The sequence below is a fragment of the Rhopalosiphum maidis genome, chromosome 2 (assembly GCF_003676215.2).
Source record: "Rhopalosiphum maidis isolate BTI-1 chromosome 2, ASM367621v3, whole genome shotgun sequence".
In the NCBI taxonomy this organism is placed as follows: Eukaryota; Metazoa; Arthropoda; class Insecta; order Hemiptera; family Aphididae; genus Rhopalosiphum; species Rhopalosiphum maidis.
The window spans coordinates 61,023,737-61,041,523 of NC_040878.1; the positions used below are offsets into that span (position 1 = coordinate 61,023,737).

At 31.4% G+C, this 17,787-nt stretch overlaps 1 protein-coding gene across 5 annotated transcripts in view; it reads right to left on the reverse strand.

The window, feature by feature from the left end:
* LOC113551121 (calcium-activated potassium channel slowpoke) overlaps positions 1–12,745 on the reverse strand; it is a 70,017-nt gene extending 57,272 nt beyond the window's left edge. For 3 of the 5 annotated variants that reach the window (XM_026953164.1, XM_026953162.1, XM_026953165.1), the window contains exon 1: positions 11,602–12,745. In XM_026953164.1, the coding sequence (XP_026808965.1) occupies positions 11,602–11,946 (345 nt within the window). In that variant the 5' untranslated portion in view covers positions 11,947–12,745. The remainder of the gene's footprint in view (positions 1–11,601) is intronic. The other 2 variants (XM_026953163.1, XM_026953161.1) reach the window with 1 other exon arrangement.
* Positions 12,746–17,787: the final 5,042 nt, after the last annotated feature.

Below are 17,787 nucleotides of genomic sequence, written 5' to 3' on the forward strand. Positions count from 1 at the left end.
ACCATAAACGATGATAATGATAACACGTAATTACTAAATACATACGTAGCCAAGAAAGACACACAACTTAATTCATAAAGTTAAAACTAAGTAGCTGATATACAGGGAGAATATCAAAGTATCAAAATATAATACCATACACAATGCGCATCTACAAAAATATACTATTCACGTTGACAGGGGTGGAGTTTTTTGAATTTCGAATAGATATGTTATCCGTGTCGTTCAGGACGTTAAGTATAGTATTATCGCTACCACGAGTACACAACTATGATGCTCTATCATCTATACATTTCATTAAACATTTTTTTTCAGGTTTTCCGCCACCGATTTTTCTTCAATGTTTTCAACCATAGTATGACATCGTCATCGATCATCATGACATCGGAGATACCCAGATATATGGAGCTTATTTTGGTATAGGGGAGTGTACGAAATGAAAACAAATCACGTAAATACCTAAAACAATATTTTATTATATTAATCAATCGGTACTCGATTGTCGGCGTACGCAATAGACAGCTGGGTTTAAGTCGTATGATATAGAGGCAATAGAAGTAGGAAGGATTTCCTAATCACGGGGCCTAATAGACAATATATATATAATATTATATAATAATAAACGCAACCAACAGTCTTCGTACTTTTCCAATGCGTGTGCGCGAATACAAACAGTTCGAGCAATTTTCAACGTTTGATTAATAACCCTCAAATAACCACGACAAGAAAATTAATTATGGTAATTTGTCATAATCAACGTCGACAGCGCTGTCAGATGGTTTTTTTTTTCAATTATTTTATTATAAATTATAAAATTACATTATTATAAGTAATATATAAGAAACTTAATGCGATAGCAAAACATTATTTTACTGTGTGCAGCAGAAAATTAAGAAAATTGTATATTATTTCGAAGTGATCAAATGCTTGAAATGGTCGTCACATTTATTTTTGACTATAAACAAACATTATTATTTCAGCTGCTATATATTTTCAGTCACAAATGATAAGCAGATGGTTCCTTGTTTTGTTAAAATGTACATTAAACTTACATTATGAACCACTCTAAAGCTATATACAACTCTGTTAAACTTACAAAACATATATTTTGATTAATGTGGAAAAAAATACATGATATATTAATTATGAAGTTAAAAATTGCAATATATTGTTAGGTACGTAATTTAAATTAAAAATTACTATTCTGCAATAGTAAAATTTGTATAATATTTTAAATATTATTATAAATATTTCTATTTATTCACATTTTTAATTTAACATAATGTTTAATTTAGTATCTATTCTGTAAAATTATTTTATAATATATACTACATATAGAAAGTTAATATTAAGTACTCGTATAAATCAATGTAAAATACACTAAAGGTAACCAAAAAATGATATACAACATATTAAATTCGTATTCATCAGAACAAATAATTGGTTGTTAACTTAAATATATCAGAGGAAATTACTCATTATCATACTTAAAGTTAAAAATATTATTTGCGTTTGTAAACTTCCTTTTTGATATTTCAATTTTATATATCTACTAAATTATTAGTATTTTTAAACAATTTGTAATATTTCTAATAAATATAAGATATAACTAATAAGGGCAATGTAAAAATTGAAACATTATCAATAGCTGTTATAGAATTACTAATAATGTTCTTGACTTAGAATTTTAATAATATGTTAATTCTTTCTAATATTGTATTGAATAATACAACAATGATTTTGATAAAATCAAATTCACTGTTATCCGAGATCGCATGGTTCGAGAGAAAGAATACAAATAGCCATCTTATTGATACAGAATGAGTAAAACTTTGAGAAACGACACCACCTTAATGCATTAATTTGTTTCGTTCGAAAAAGTTTTGAATTTCGAAAAAAAGATAAGATTATTTCGGCCGAAATGGATACCGCCCTGCTCAAATAAAAACGTTTTCCGCATTTCGTAATCCGTCCTTCCTCCACACTGCACTCCTTAAAATCCAACCAGTATTGTTATAAGCGTATTATAATTTAAAAGCTTCGTCTTTGTGTATTAAAATATAATAATGGACATTCCGTGTCAGTTGGTGATTTTGTTTTGTTTTGCGCATTATATTTACGTGTTGTCAGCGTGGGTGCGCGTGTGGTGGCACCGATAGTTATTTGTTTTCCAGTCGAACACTCTTAAGCTGTTTTTGCTCAATTACGCTGTTTGGTGCCGAAACGGTATTGTACTACTCGGACAGAAAACGGGCATAAAGGAAATTGTTGTACAGTTAAATTTTGTTTGTAATCACCAATAAATCTTAGAAAAAATAGATGACTGAAAATTACAATATTAATACAATAAGAAACCCACGGCATTGTAAATTTTGTCTATTTGGTTCTAAGAGTATAATTAATTTCTTAGTTAAAAAATATTTTTATATATTATAATAGGTTTCTTTTTTGATCAATTTGCCATTGTTTATTATCACGATGATAATATAATTCAATAAAAAAAAAAAAAATACATACTTAATATTTTTATTTATTAAAACGGGTTATTATATTATGTACAGCTATTTGTATACTATGGACCTGAAACAAATTTGGATTTCCGGTCTTCTTGTGCCTGGGGCCTTTAAAATCCTAGTAACTACAAAGCGGATGGTATGCGGGGAGGAGTTTCTTGGTTGAGGCAAAATAAAAACCGCCCAAAAAGACGTTTAATCGATAAGTCCAATATACAATGGGCAGAGTGCGAACGGATACGACCTTATTGTCGTTTTCTTTCGTGGGGCATAAAAAAAAACAACGTATATACGCATTTTACACTATAAAAGGGTCACGACAATGTTCCGTGGCAGTACGTCTATCTCTATTATCATATTATTATATTACATATATTATTATTATTATTATATATAGTGTCGTCGTTGTTCGTTCGTCAGGCACCCCACGGAATTTGTACTTTGACACAAGCACAAGCGCACACACATGTACAAACAAGAGTACATGTACAGCTGCAAATATAATGCATACTATAGTGTGTGACGATTTGCAAACTAGGGAGGAAAAAATAAACGTACAATGCGCGCTCGCGACTCGGCAGAGGCCGCTAAAAAACCGATCGATCGATTTGAGCGGGCGAGGGTGGTGCCCCGCCCCACCCACCAAACTACCCCTCGTTACTGGAACAAGTGTAACCTACATTCAGAATGCGCACACGCGAGCCCGCGCATCTGTGTATATGTGTATGTATGTCATTGGGTGTGTGTGTGCGTACGTAGGCGAGTGGGCGAATGTGTGCGGATTATGTAAAACCAAATGCGGTACTTAAACATGACAGCCTTCGAGCGCGTTTAACTTCCCCGAGACGTGTTCCCACTATCCTAACTCTTTCTCCTAATCTTTCTCTTCCTTCTCATCCTTTCCTCGTCTTCTTTATTCACGGTCGATCGACGTCGTTCGATTTGTATTTTTAATTTCTTCCCCTCGACCCATGTGTCGGTAAAACGGCCGACTGGTAGGAAGACCCATCGTCTTTAAATGATAACGCACGTTTGTCTATCAAATCTATCACACACACGTTGCATTTTTCTCTCTCTATGACGTGTCTTATCGATTTAGAATTTTTTATGGAAATAATACAGAAGATGCTTTCACCAGTTGTCGTTTTTATGTATAATATATTATGTTTTCTCCATTGTATTATATATATATATGTGTGTGTGTATGTGTGTATTTCGTTCTATGCTTTCGCATATTATTATTATTTGTTTACGACACTCCCCTCAAAATAGAGGTGTTACTATTTTTATATAAACATAATATACCAACATTTATCCATAATGGTAAGTATTGTATTCTAAATTATTGCATTGTTCTCCATTTTTATTAAATCTAAATCTTTCAATAAGTACGTTTTTTTCTTATATTAATTATTAATTTACCAGATAATTTTAATTCAAAACATTTACAATTTTCATTCTTCAATATGAACTTGCAATATTCATTATATTATTTAAATGATAATGTTCCCGAAAAAAATCTAGAAAAAATATTCGATTACAATTTAACACATTATTAGATATTAGTCATTAATATTATTATTTGATTGGTGCATCATTTTTCTGGCGATTTGTTATTTAATATTATTACCTTCTAAATAAAAATAACTCTAAACACCACTATATTTTATACTCAACGTTTTAAAATGTATTACTGTACTATGCATCATATTTAGTTTAAAAATAATGTATAAATGTAAGTTTCTATATCCTAAATTTTATGAGGTGTTTAAACTATATTAAGAATTAAATAGTAAATTTACATATTATATACACAAATGTGTTGTGTATTAATTTTTGAATTGGAATCATCATGTTATATAAATATATAATTCCTATTATATTACTCTTATTGTGAAGAAATATATGACATTCAGTTAGTCAACTTTGAAGTATTTAAATTGTGATCAAGAACTGTTTTGAGTTTATAATGTTTATATTACATTGTTTATGAAATTTTTTATATAAAACACTATGTTTAAGTACTATAATAAAAAAAATATGAAAAAAATTATATTTTCTATCCATGTTAATAAAATCTTTTTTTCATAAGAAATATAAAATAAAGAAAATTAAACAAATGATAATTTTAGTGTACAATTTATTGAACCAAACGAGGAAATAATATGTCATTATTAAATATATTTTATAACCAAGCATTTACAATATAAAATACTTTATAACGGAAAGGAAATTAATTATTATTTATTATATATACACACGGACTGATCGTTGATTTTTTTATGTATACATTTACTGTAAAATATAATGATTCGACACAATAGTAATCAACCAATAACCATAATATAACACGTAACAATAATATTCAATTTTGTTATTTTATATCTTTCATGTGATGAATGATAAACTCAAGATCCAATCGAACTCTGATTATAGAAATTCAATTTCAACTTAAGAATTTTTGACTTAAGAAAATCTAAATTTCAATTAATCAACGGGATGTTACGAATGATTCAGATATTTCGTCTGGACTCAATATTTACATATGTGGATTGTAAGTAAATACAAAATCACAAGCGGCTACCAAAATTTGATGATGAAGTCTAAACAGAGTTATAAATATTGCGTAAAAGTTGAATGCGCTTTGTCGCACCGTATTATATACTATAGAGCGAACCAAAGGTCTAGCATACACCACTTAAGTGTCTTTTAAAAATACTCTAGATGATGGCATCGCTCCGGGGTTGAAATCATCAAACCGTTTGTTCGTGAACAATGGATACCTGTACGAGTTATATTTAAATATACTCGGGACTTTTTACTACAATGGCTACCAAACAAACGTTTTAACGAATGTGAACTGCGTCGGTTTCGAATTTTTTTTTTCAAGAGATCATCGGTTTTGTTCGATTCCGTTATTTGTATAGTAATTATGCACCAGTTAAACCATGACGTTGCTACATATTTCATATCATTCCTAAACTGGGACATACATTTTTCATATTGATTTCTCATGTAATTGAAAACGACTTGCACTACTCCCAGAAACAATGGCATAAATCCATAACACTACTGTTTAGAGTGTACCAACCGTGATTTTAACGTAAACAGTCTTCACTATTTATACTAATTCCCGGGCTAAAACATTTCTAATCATAGTAAAAAAAAAAAAAAAAATGCTTGATAAAATGAATGATAATGAACACCTTTTTATAAAATATAATATACACATTATGATATTATTTTTTAAACTATCGTGTTTCACCGTGATCGAATTGATTAGGATTTTTTACACTGCCAAGCGATTAGTATTATTTGAAAACAAAAAACAAATCGAAATCTTTACATCAGTAATTTGACCTAGTTTACACATAGATATAAATATTTTCGGTTAATAATTAACTGTAACTTAATTATTTATTGTTTAATCTCCTAACTGTCGAGCATAAAAAAGCTCATTTAAATAAAAGTTCATGTTTGCGATACAGTTCGTAATCATGATTTATAAATTAATAACTATTATTTTTCTGCACTAAAAAAAAAAAAAAAATACAAATAGAGTTTTATCATTCTGTGCACGATACATGTTTCGTAGTTGCCAAGTTACGACTGTAGGTTGTTATTTTGGTATTCAGACAACAAAAATAAATATTCAATATTCAATCGACCGTTCATGACAACTTTATTTGTACGCCCCAAATCAATTAATCATCTGTTAATAGTTATTCAATATTGTATTGTTTTAAGAGAAGTCGAATGTAATAAAACCTTAATATATGTACCCAAGAATCAAGATAGTATATATGATGTAAAATATGCGAATCATGGAATATTTGATTTTTACACATATTTGTACACCAACACTTACATCATTTTTAATCGGAAGTTTCTTTACAATTTGTAAAATAAATTGAAAATAAAAGAAATAAAATATTTTTAAAAGCGCCTACTTAAATTTGAAAACTTTTGTGTGATTTTAAATTAATTATAAAAAGTTAATAAAAACAACTATATTTTTAGTAATATTTTAAAATCAAACAGTATTATATAAAATGGATTATTGTTTTTAATTATATGTTGTACTAACTGTTAAATGGCCTAATAAATGTATATTGTGTATATTTTTAATTCAGTATATATATTATATAATTATATAATGATTTCGTCACGTCAGTAAATTCGAAGACTTTTTGAATATTAGTATACTTTAAATTTTTGATTCATATTTGTTTTTAATGATGATTATTTAGTATAGTATTTATAATTGAACTATTTTATTTTCTGGCAAGTATAGCTAGAATGATTTAAACGTTTTACGAAACAGAAAACAAATTAACTCCCTTGTCGGTGTGTATTATTTTAAAAAGTGTTTTAATATTTTGTTATATTAGGTATACTTCTTATTATTAAGAACTAAGAAGTATTTGTAATCATTATTTAAGTCACATAGATAACAGTGGTATAAAACCGTTAAATACTATTTGAACATTATTTCTCATAGAAACTTTAATCAGTTTAATCTCACTAAGTTAAAATATTGAAATATTTTATTAACGATTCGATATTTGAACGACATACTACAAAAATTATACATTATAACTAAATTAAAAACCATTAAAAATAAGTAACATTTTCAATTAAAATATCTTGTATAACATATTATATTATATTTTATATATATTAATGTATAATGTATATAGTTAAAATTAAAAGAGACAAATCTAAAAATAAAATCAGAGCATGAAAAATGTCTAAGCACCTTGAATTTTGGATATGCGCCGAGAACTTTATAATTATTGTTTTTAATCCAGCATCATGCTAAGATTTTCTTCGATTGTAAACTTTTAAATCATTTTGTATAAAATTTTATATTGCAAGAGTTTTGACTCATAATATTATATCGTTTATTTTATTATGCTCTATAATTTAATGAAAGCCTTCGAATACCAATCGTGAACAATATTGTCCATTACGTTGAATAAGATAATATCGCACTGTCGATAAGGTACTAATTAAATACTAACGTATACCTTAAATTAAGATTGAAAAAAAAGTATATATACTTATTACGATATTCTTCTATAACACGTGAATGATATTATACACGTAATAGTATTTGCGCATTATAAACCTTAATAATTGCGGTCTACGGACATGTTTTATGGTATCCTGCCGAGTCGGTAGGTATTGTGTTAATGTGTCTGTTATTACGCGATAATAGTCGCGTATAATAATAGATCTTGATTTATTTCCAGTTATAAAGTACGTGGGTAGTTCAACAAGAATGAAATTTGAATAATCGCGCACAGTACACGAATTTCACAAACATAATAATTACGCGCGTTTAACTCGTTGAAATGTATCGGATACAATTTGAAATTAAACGACCGTTGTACCTAGGTAAATGTGTACACTGCACAGGCAGGTACATGAATATTAATGTATAGAACTTGTATTATAGTAACGAACGGTTAATTAATCGAACGGTTTATACTCGTAGAACATTAAAACCGGAATAGCGTTTTTAACTGTTCATTATCATTCCGCTGAATGACTAAACGATATTCTACCTATAGTGCGAATAAACGTAATAGGATAAAAATTGTTCATTTTGAACGCATTTAATTAAAAAGGGTTAATCGATAGTGTCCGCCGTTTGGAAAATTGCATACCTATCAATTCAAATAATTTTTTATTTGTTGTCATACCTTTTATTTTTATTGAGCGGTAAAATACAATTCTCCATTCATCGAAAACACACAATGAAAACTCATAAATTCAAACCGACGGATGTGAAAAATATACATAAAACACAATACCCATATCATTGAAAAAAACACATATTTTATTATCCATTAAGAATTCAAACTATTGACTAATTTATCAACACCCCTATCGTCCTACAAATACCTGATATATATTATTATATTATAGCATTGTGTATTTAAGCGAAGGAGGTATATAAAATAAATAATGAATATAAATGTATTTTGTATAAATGTAAGATTAGTATTATTTTCAGCTATTATTATTTATTTTTTTTAGGTCGTATCTAATAAATTTAAAAACAGTTCATTAGAAAAAGTAACTTTTACAAATCATTATGTATATTAATGATCTCATTACTCTTTGTATACTATTTATAATATAAAAAAAAACACATAGATACTTGAGTAATAAATAATTAACGCCGCAAACCATTTAATACAATTTTGTAAATAATTTAAGCGTTCGTAGAATTATGATATACATTTTATACATTATATAGTTTTACGATCGCTACATTGTTTAAAATATTTATAACAGTTTTAAATTAGGACTTTAATAATTTGGTGTTTAATCTTCGTTATCTGTAAACTTTTGTAATCGAAAAACAAACAAAATAAATTGTCATGTACCTATCAGTGCCAACGGAACAAACCTGTGTAATACCCATATTATAATTAAAATACACCAGTTTTTCGTAGAAAATATTTTTAAATAATAAATCGAATAAAAAGGGATATATTATAATCCGATTCATATTCTTAAAAAATTAAAAACGATTAAAAATACAAATCTGTTCATTTAACCTATTTCGTATATTATTGATTATCTTTTATAAAAGTCCTAAACTCACATTTCTAATTTATGGTACTAGATTATTCGTTTATAAATCACGCTTTTATAATATTATCATGTAAGAGTATATTATGAGACGTAGTCGAATAGCGTTTTGATTTTAACAAAATACATAATACTAAACCAGCTACCTACTTTTAGTAGTTGGAAAACTTGAAATAATATTATTATCTATATTTTGTATATACTTTATAAAGATAAATAAAATTAAAAGTTTCGACAGTCCAAAAACACAAACACTACATTTAATCTTTAGCCGTTATTGTGTGCGTTCGAGTAACGTTGTGTTATAATCATAACTCAACTTTTACGAGTATTCTTAAAACCGAAACTTTTAAGCGTCTACGCATTTTGTCAAAAAAAATAAAAAACAAAACAATGAAAAAAAATCTCGGTAAACGATACGGCGGAATTACTTCAAACACGTTATCCCAGACATCTGCACGCGACATTATAGAGTTTTATTTTTTCCGTGATGATTTAGTTTTTTTCGTCAAAAAAAAAAGTTCACATAATGTAATATATGTAATAGTCATAATTGTTTTTCAGACCACATATTATCATACATCGCTGTATATTATACCAGGCATTCAATAAGTTCGGAAACTCGTGATTACTGTACGCATATGAAACACCTACATGGAACAATAACAGATAAAATGGCTGTGTATTATATTTTATAATGTGGAATATTTAATAACTTCATTATTTATATCATATTATTATCGATTGTCAGTCCCAATATAAGTCTAATGACCTTTTCCAAACTTATTGAAAACTCTCTATTATTATGTTATATAGTAATGTTTAATTTCATCAATTATACACACACACACACACACATACATTGTTATTATTTAATCGAATTCTATTTTATTTTTTCTCATTTCGTTTGTGACGTACAAAACCGAGTTTTGTAAGAATTATTTTTATGTAGTACAGACCGTCACCGCGGGTTTTTCGAATAAAATATTGTTTTGTCAAACGCCATTTTTTCTTAGTCATTGTCACAATAATACGCCATTTCAAACACGATGTCGGTTGATGAAATCATGCAGGTCACAGTCGTTAAAACATGGTTTGCACACTTAGAAGTGACTTACGGTTTATAAAACATAGACTATAGACATATAACTTCCTTGGACGTACCTCATTCTCTGTCAACGGGGTGTTTGAATAATTTGTTTGCTCAAGTACGAACGGACTAAAATATTTCCTCTTAAAAGGTACGTGTGTACGGGTCATCGGCAATATAGTAGACAATGAAAACAATAGAGGACCAGTGTGAACATTTGTTTCATCCTGGATATATTTAATCACTGAATAGGGTATAATTTAGGTAATATATTTATGCTTATTTTGAAGTTTTAAAATTATATGTTGGCCAGAATTTAGTAATTACTAAACAAATAACTCATGTTTTGCAGTTATTATAAAAAAAGAGAATATCAAAACATTAAATTTAAAAATATTTACATCGTTTTTTATTTGACAAATCATTTTTATTTTTAATACAGTCAATAATTTCGTCAACATCAATGTTATTTAATTTAACCTAATTAATCATATTATTATAGCCATAAAGCAAAAATGTCTCTAATAATTATCACTTATATCTAACAACTAAATAACATTAGCTGTCCGCTGGAAAAAGTTTCGATATCCCACAAATACAGTCTACCTCTGGTTTGCCGGCCAATAATTGTCTGCAAAAGTCTGAATGAGGACTATTATGACGGCGTTAGTAAAGATATGACGAACTTTACTTTTATACGCTTTTACAAGATTTCGTTATGACCTCTTCGAAGTTACGAATTACGATATATATATATATATCAACAGGAGCGATCGTAATTGCATCACTCAAAGTTTTGAAAACCTGGTGTATACTATAATTATTACCTACAGAACTTTTACACACAAACTCGGTAACATAATATTGGTATATTGGCATGTTTACCGATAAAATAACACATAATTTTCCCCGTGTAAAATGCCATATACGACGATTGAGGTGAAACTAGCCGAGGGATAATATCAATAATTAGGTTATTCAAATAATAGTGTTATGACGATATTATAATAATAGCACGACTGTTTCTATTGCTATTGCTATAATATACGCATTCCAATCATCACACGACCAGCGTTCAGAAGTATTCGAGGCACGTGGTTTTCCCACAGAATACGTTTTGTGGGGTCAACTCTTGACTCCAACCGCTCCAAAAACCCTTTCCACACAATCATAATAACGGTACATCATTTACACAACATATTATATTATTAATGGTAGTTACTCATCAACATGACATAAAATATATATTAAACAATACGATTTTACAAAATAGTTTGGAAACGTGTAAGTGTATTATACTGGTGACAGTATAATAATATTATTATTGTAGCAACGATAACTGTTTGATGACGATTTTAATGATAACATGTTAAAATATATAATGATTCTCACCAATATCCGCCCGGTAGTGGTCTGTCCGGATATCAGTTCGCCCGCCCAGTCTTTGGCCTCTGTCATGAACGTTCCCTCGAACTCCTGTTTGCCCTGCCGCTTTGGCTCCTTTTTGGGCTCGCTGTTCGGGCAACCGGGTGCCGCGAGCTCGGCGGGCTGCTTGCGCGTGAACAGGAACGCGAAGAACCGCCACAGGAGCACGATGAGCAGCCCAGCGAGAAACGTGAACACGCTGGACAGCAGGAAGCACCACCACTTGCGGTCCTGCAGGCACTCGGTCTTCGGCGGCATCGTGGTCGTCTGTACCGGGCATAGCTGCGCGCAGCATTGCCTTTCCGGAAGCATTGTACCTCGCCGGGGCCGTCCGATCCGGAAACATCAAATACCACGGCGTGGCCGACGTCTCGTCGCCGCGTACCACACCAGTGGTATCCAGCCGGCGTGCTCGCGCTGTTACCTTGCGGCCATGGCCGGTCGGTTATTCCGGTGTTGGCGGCGCTGCGGGTGTTGCCGCGACGGGATCAGCGGACAGGCGCGACGGGATGCTAGCGGTGGCCGGCCGCGCGACTGGACGCGCGCCGTGCGTGCCGATGAGCCCTGTGCCACGGTATAGTGACCGATCGTTGCAGAGTGTGCACCTGATCCGACGACGGTGGCTCGCACACAAGACGAAAACTTTCGCCGCGGGTGTAGTTGTCGTCGTCGTCGTATATCTACTATACGCACTGATATACGGTAGTATTATGACGTTCTTACGCAGTGAACACCTCGCGGTTGCAGTGTAAATTAAAATCAAGTTCGCGAGTGCACTAAAGTCCGTGTGCGTATATATATATATATATATATATATGTGTGTATATCAAAGAGGCATCGCTTGTACGTAATACATATTATCGCGACTGTATAATATTATTACCGTATTACGCGTGTTTCAAAAGTTACTTTGTGTGTGTGCACATTTTTTTTTTTTTAGAAAAAATGCCGATGTCGTTACTATATTATCTTATAGAACCCAACGTCGAGCGGCCACGTACGGTTACACACTCGCACACACACATCACACACACGCCACACACACACACACGCACACACACACGCACACACACACGCACGCACACACGGTGTATTCTGCGCGCGACACCGTCGATGGGTAACGAGCGACTGCCGTGGATCGGCTGCTTGTCCCCGGAACTTGCATGTATATAAGCCTCCGGCCGCCCGCCCACCGCCAGCCATCGCGCGCGCCGTCCCGTCGCCGCGCGCGCGCGTAAGAAAACCGACAACCGTGCGACGACAGCGGCTGTGGCGCGCGCGCGGGTCGCTTCTGTGTGTGCAGTCACACGGGCCGCGCGCCGCCGGGATCAATACTGACCTCTAATACCGGACCGGCGCGCTCGCTCGCTCGCTGCTCACTGTCTCGCCCGCCCCTTATGCTGTTGGCGTCGGCTAAACGGCTCCTCGACGGAGCGACGGCGGCCTGTGTTGTTTGCTGTGGTTTTACTCGCATACGCGTATTTTTCAAATTTTTTTTTTTTTTTAGTTAAACCTCCCCTAACAGACGCCTTTGAGTATAGCGGACACCTCCGAATAGCGGAAAAAAATTTCAGCGACAGGCGGTATCTGGCATATTTAGAGGTTTTACCGCAACGTATTATATATAATAACGGTACTATCCTTCTCTCCCCCTCCTCTCCCCCCCAAAAAAAAAGGTTCATATTTTTACATCGGCGCCGCGGACTACATTTAAGTACACAAAATGGTCGATCCACTGTGAAAATATAAATCCCGCGTCCAAATAACACGGGGATGGCCTTAATCCCGGTGTATGCGTTCAGGTGAGTGGTCTTCGAGTTGGAGGAGTTGGGCGGTCGTGTGGCGTATGTGGGGTAGTGGGATGATAACGGATGTGCCTGTACATGAATATACTACCCCTGTTCGAAGGAAAGGGTCGGTCGGGATTTTCTACTACAGTATATACTACGTCGTATCATAGTATAGTCGTCGCCGCCGCCGATGCCCGGGCAAAACGTTTCGGGGTCACGGAGAGGCGCTCCAGCGACGGCGGCGGCGTTCCAGTTCCGCCCTCGCCGCTGCGTATTTGGATTTTCCGCGTGGTTCAATAGGCTGGACGCGTTTCTGCACCGGGTGCGGGGTCGACGCGTAGGGAGGCGGTAGCTGCCGGTTGTGTGCGAGAAAGGGCGGCCCCTCGGGGTAACGGCGTAGAGTCGGTTGGGTTTTGTATGAGTGTGGGTGAGTGTGGGTGTGTGTGGGTGTGTGTATGTGCGTGTGTATCGAGTGATAGGTAGGGGGAGGGGGTTCAGGAGAGCGGTATACTTTTGCTGCTGGTCGAGGTGGTGCAGACGACGGTGGTGCCCCCGCTATGATACCGTGAGCTGGTGGTCGGTGGCGGGGACAATTGGATTTTCACTCTCAAAGTTCACGCGCGCGTTTATTATATATTATACGCCACGCCGAAACGATATCGTCCGGTCCGGTCCTATATATACATGTATTATAAAATATATTATGTATATGATATACGCACGTATCGAACGGATGGGATTTCTTTTTACGTTTTGACATTTTATTCATACATATTATACTCGCATAATATATCTACATCAATGTATTTCTTTTTACTTTCAGTGCGACGACGACGCGCGTGTATATCCCGATAGAGATAACTGCAACGTACGCGCATCTCATAATAAAGGGTACCATAATAATATAATTTTATTATATGAATATAGTGAACGAATCATAATATTATATTATGTATTGGTATATTAACACGTTTGCGGTTGATTATACTGCACCGGTTAATGATATGCGATAAATATTTTAACTGCACTAACATCGACAACGTTATATTATGTCTACATAGATATATTTACATGACACGATTGCAGCGCCATATTTATGTTATATTTAAGTATACATAATATACATGCGAAAATACACGATATCGAGGTCGGTGCAGGCGAGGAACAAAATAGTTCTATAGCCGTTTTGATAACGACCCTGTGTTTTGGGGTCGACCCACATTCGCGCGAAGTGATTTCGCCGGCGAAACGGTGTTCTCGCCACGGCCACAGTTGGGCTACGTCGCACGTTTATATTAAATAAATTATACGATGTACATGTATACACGGACCTCTACGTAAGAGTGAAAAAAAGAAAACTTGAGTTTTAAACTTTACGCGCCTATCATCGTACAATGTATGTGCATCGGATGTGTGTTTATGTACATTGTAACGGAGTTTCCACTCCGATAAATTCATTTCGCGTCCCGTATTACACGGTTGAAACAACGAGAAAATGAAACATTTTCCAATAATAGACATAAACATCCCTTCAATAAATTCTTAACAATCTATAATCTATATAAACTCATATTATAAAACTTTCAAGAATATAAACAGAGGATAAAGTGAATATTTTTATGATAACCGGTGAAAAAATGACTTCAGCGGAAAACGAATATCTCGTGTCTCTTAAACTGAAATAACTTATCAATATATATAAGACTTGAATACTTGATTGAATGACTTACTGATCTAATAAACCGTTCAATTAGAGGTTAAACGTGACTATAGTAATATGATAACCAAAAATTATCTCATAATATTATTATTATTATTATTATCTATACATTTAAACTTTATAACAAAATATAATTTACACAGTTTCTATAAAAAATTGCTTATTTCATTATTCTAATCATATATTATACGATAAATTTCATTTTATAAAGCTTTTAGTTATTTTTATAAAATACATTTCATTTTTTTTATTTAAAAATCTATAAACACTTTAAAAATATCCATAGCTCAAAATGTTCAATGATTTTTTTGAATACAGTTTCTTTTCTTTAACCATGCTTAGCGTGGCAAAAATTTAAATTAGATACATACAAGTATGAAGTGAATTTAATTTGTTTTCAAGTTTTAACTGAAACTTCAATAGCTCTTCTCTTTTATGTCAAAAAATACTTTATTAAAATTAATTGAAGTGGAATTGGTAATAAAATAATTACACATAACATAATTATGTACTGTATTATATTATAGTGCATGCAATCAGATTTTCCCACAAAAAAAAAATATGATAAAGGCTTGAGATATAAAAATGTTGTTAAAATTAAATAATATTATCAATACAATACGTATCTGGTTTGATTTAAAATAATCAGGTTGGATAGGGTTTTTAATATTCCATACTAATACTATAATAAATGATTAAAAAATATTCACAAAATTATAGGTATCATAATATTATGTGGATAATGCTTGTTGAAAAGCTTGTTAAAGTTACCATAATCGATATAAAATGTAAAAAACTTAATTATAATGTTCTTCCGATTATAATTTTAATTATCATAAATAATATGTCATTTGAATTCGATACTTATCGCAAATTTATTTTTATTCAATGAAAGACTATACTTAATCTATTATGGTTTCACTTGTTTTGCAATTTGATACCTATAATTATTATTTCATTAGTGTGACAAGAATATTTTCTATTCAATGAAAAATAAAATATAGAAAATATAGTAAACATCGCCACAACAAGCAATGCTTTAAAGTAGTATTAGTATTATTGAAATGTCAATACATTTCAATTAATAAAAAAAATATGTTTAAACAATAGAAAAAAAATATTAAAATTTAAACTTAGTGTTTTAAAAATGGAAAATATCTAAAGTTCTTGTACTTGATATATATTTGTGTTCGGGAAAATGCAAAAATACTTTATCATATGGTTTAACTCAACAATATAGTAAATTTTTTTTACCTGTTGTATTTTTCAATTTTTAGTTTTTTATCTTGCTTTATTTTTTAAATTAGTTTGTTTGTTTATTGTTGTAACAATTCTGCACAACAATGTGTCCGCAAACACACTTAAGGAAATACATTTCCAGATACTACACTAGAGCACTTCAATGAAGAACTAACGTTAACTACCTTTTATGGACTTAGTAAATAATAATCCCATACCTGTGTGAATATTATTTTTGTATTATTTGAAATACATTAAAAAAATACTTTCTGATGGCTATAATTTATTATCTACTGATTTCATACATCTCTTGGGATACTTTCTATAATTAAAAAAGAATGTAAGAGTTGTCAAATTTATAAAATGGCAAATAATTTTAGTAAAAATAGATCATGAAACATACATATATTTTATATTTCTTTAAATATTCTTGAAGTATAACATAATATCTTATGATACTGTTTGAAAAATACCAAATAAAGCAATTATTGTTATTTAGAAAAAAAAAGAATCACCAAATATTGAAATAAAAAATAGAATTTTATTTTGCCCTAATTCATTCACTTTGTTATTTGATTCGTTGCACAATAAAATCTTACGATATTGATTATTGACGATGTGAATGAAATCCACGCCCAATATTTTCTAGTTGATACAACATTATACCATACAGTTATTTACATTAATAATGAAATTTACAATGGATATCAAAAATTAAGAATTTATTGATGCTTGTAATTTGTTTGTAAATTAATAATAGTATTGAATGCAATTAATCATATTATGATACAAACATTTTAAATTACTACACATATTCAATACTTGAATTAATTTATCTGTGTTATAACAACCTACATAATTAAAGTATACTATAACCGTTAAATAGGATTGTTCGGACTTTATTTTATTTTTCACCTACCATAAATGCGCATATTGCTGCTGCTGAAATGTTATTATTAAAATACCCAAACTTGTTTAATAACTAAACAGAAAACAATATAGGTACGGGTTAAACCTTTAAATAAATAATTCGTTCATCAAATATTTAGATATAATTACACAGTTTGTGAATCAGTTATTTTTGGTTGGGCAAGATAAAACAATTGAAAAACAAATTTAAAACGTACTGTGTTAAATATCTTACTTAATTTCATTATTTTATTATTGGCTATCATAATATTAATGTGATAAAATCGATCAGTATTAACGTCGTTTTAAATTTTATTAAAATTGATTTTTTTCTTTATTAATATCAAATTATTTATCAAAACATTTTTTTTATATACAATTCATATTATCTATTAAATATATATATGTATATTTACTACATAAATAAATAAGCGATATTATTAAATTTTAATAAAAAATATTAAACACAAAACGCTCATGTAATTAGTTAGTTTA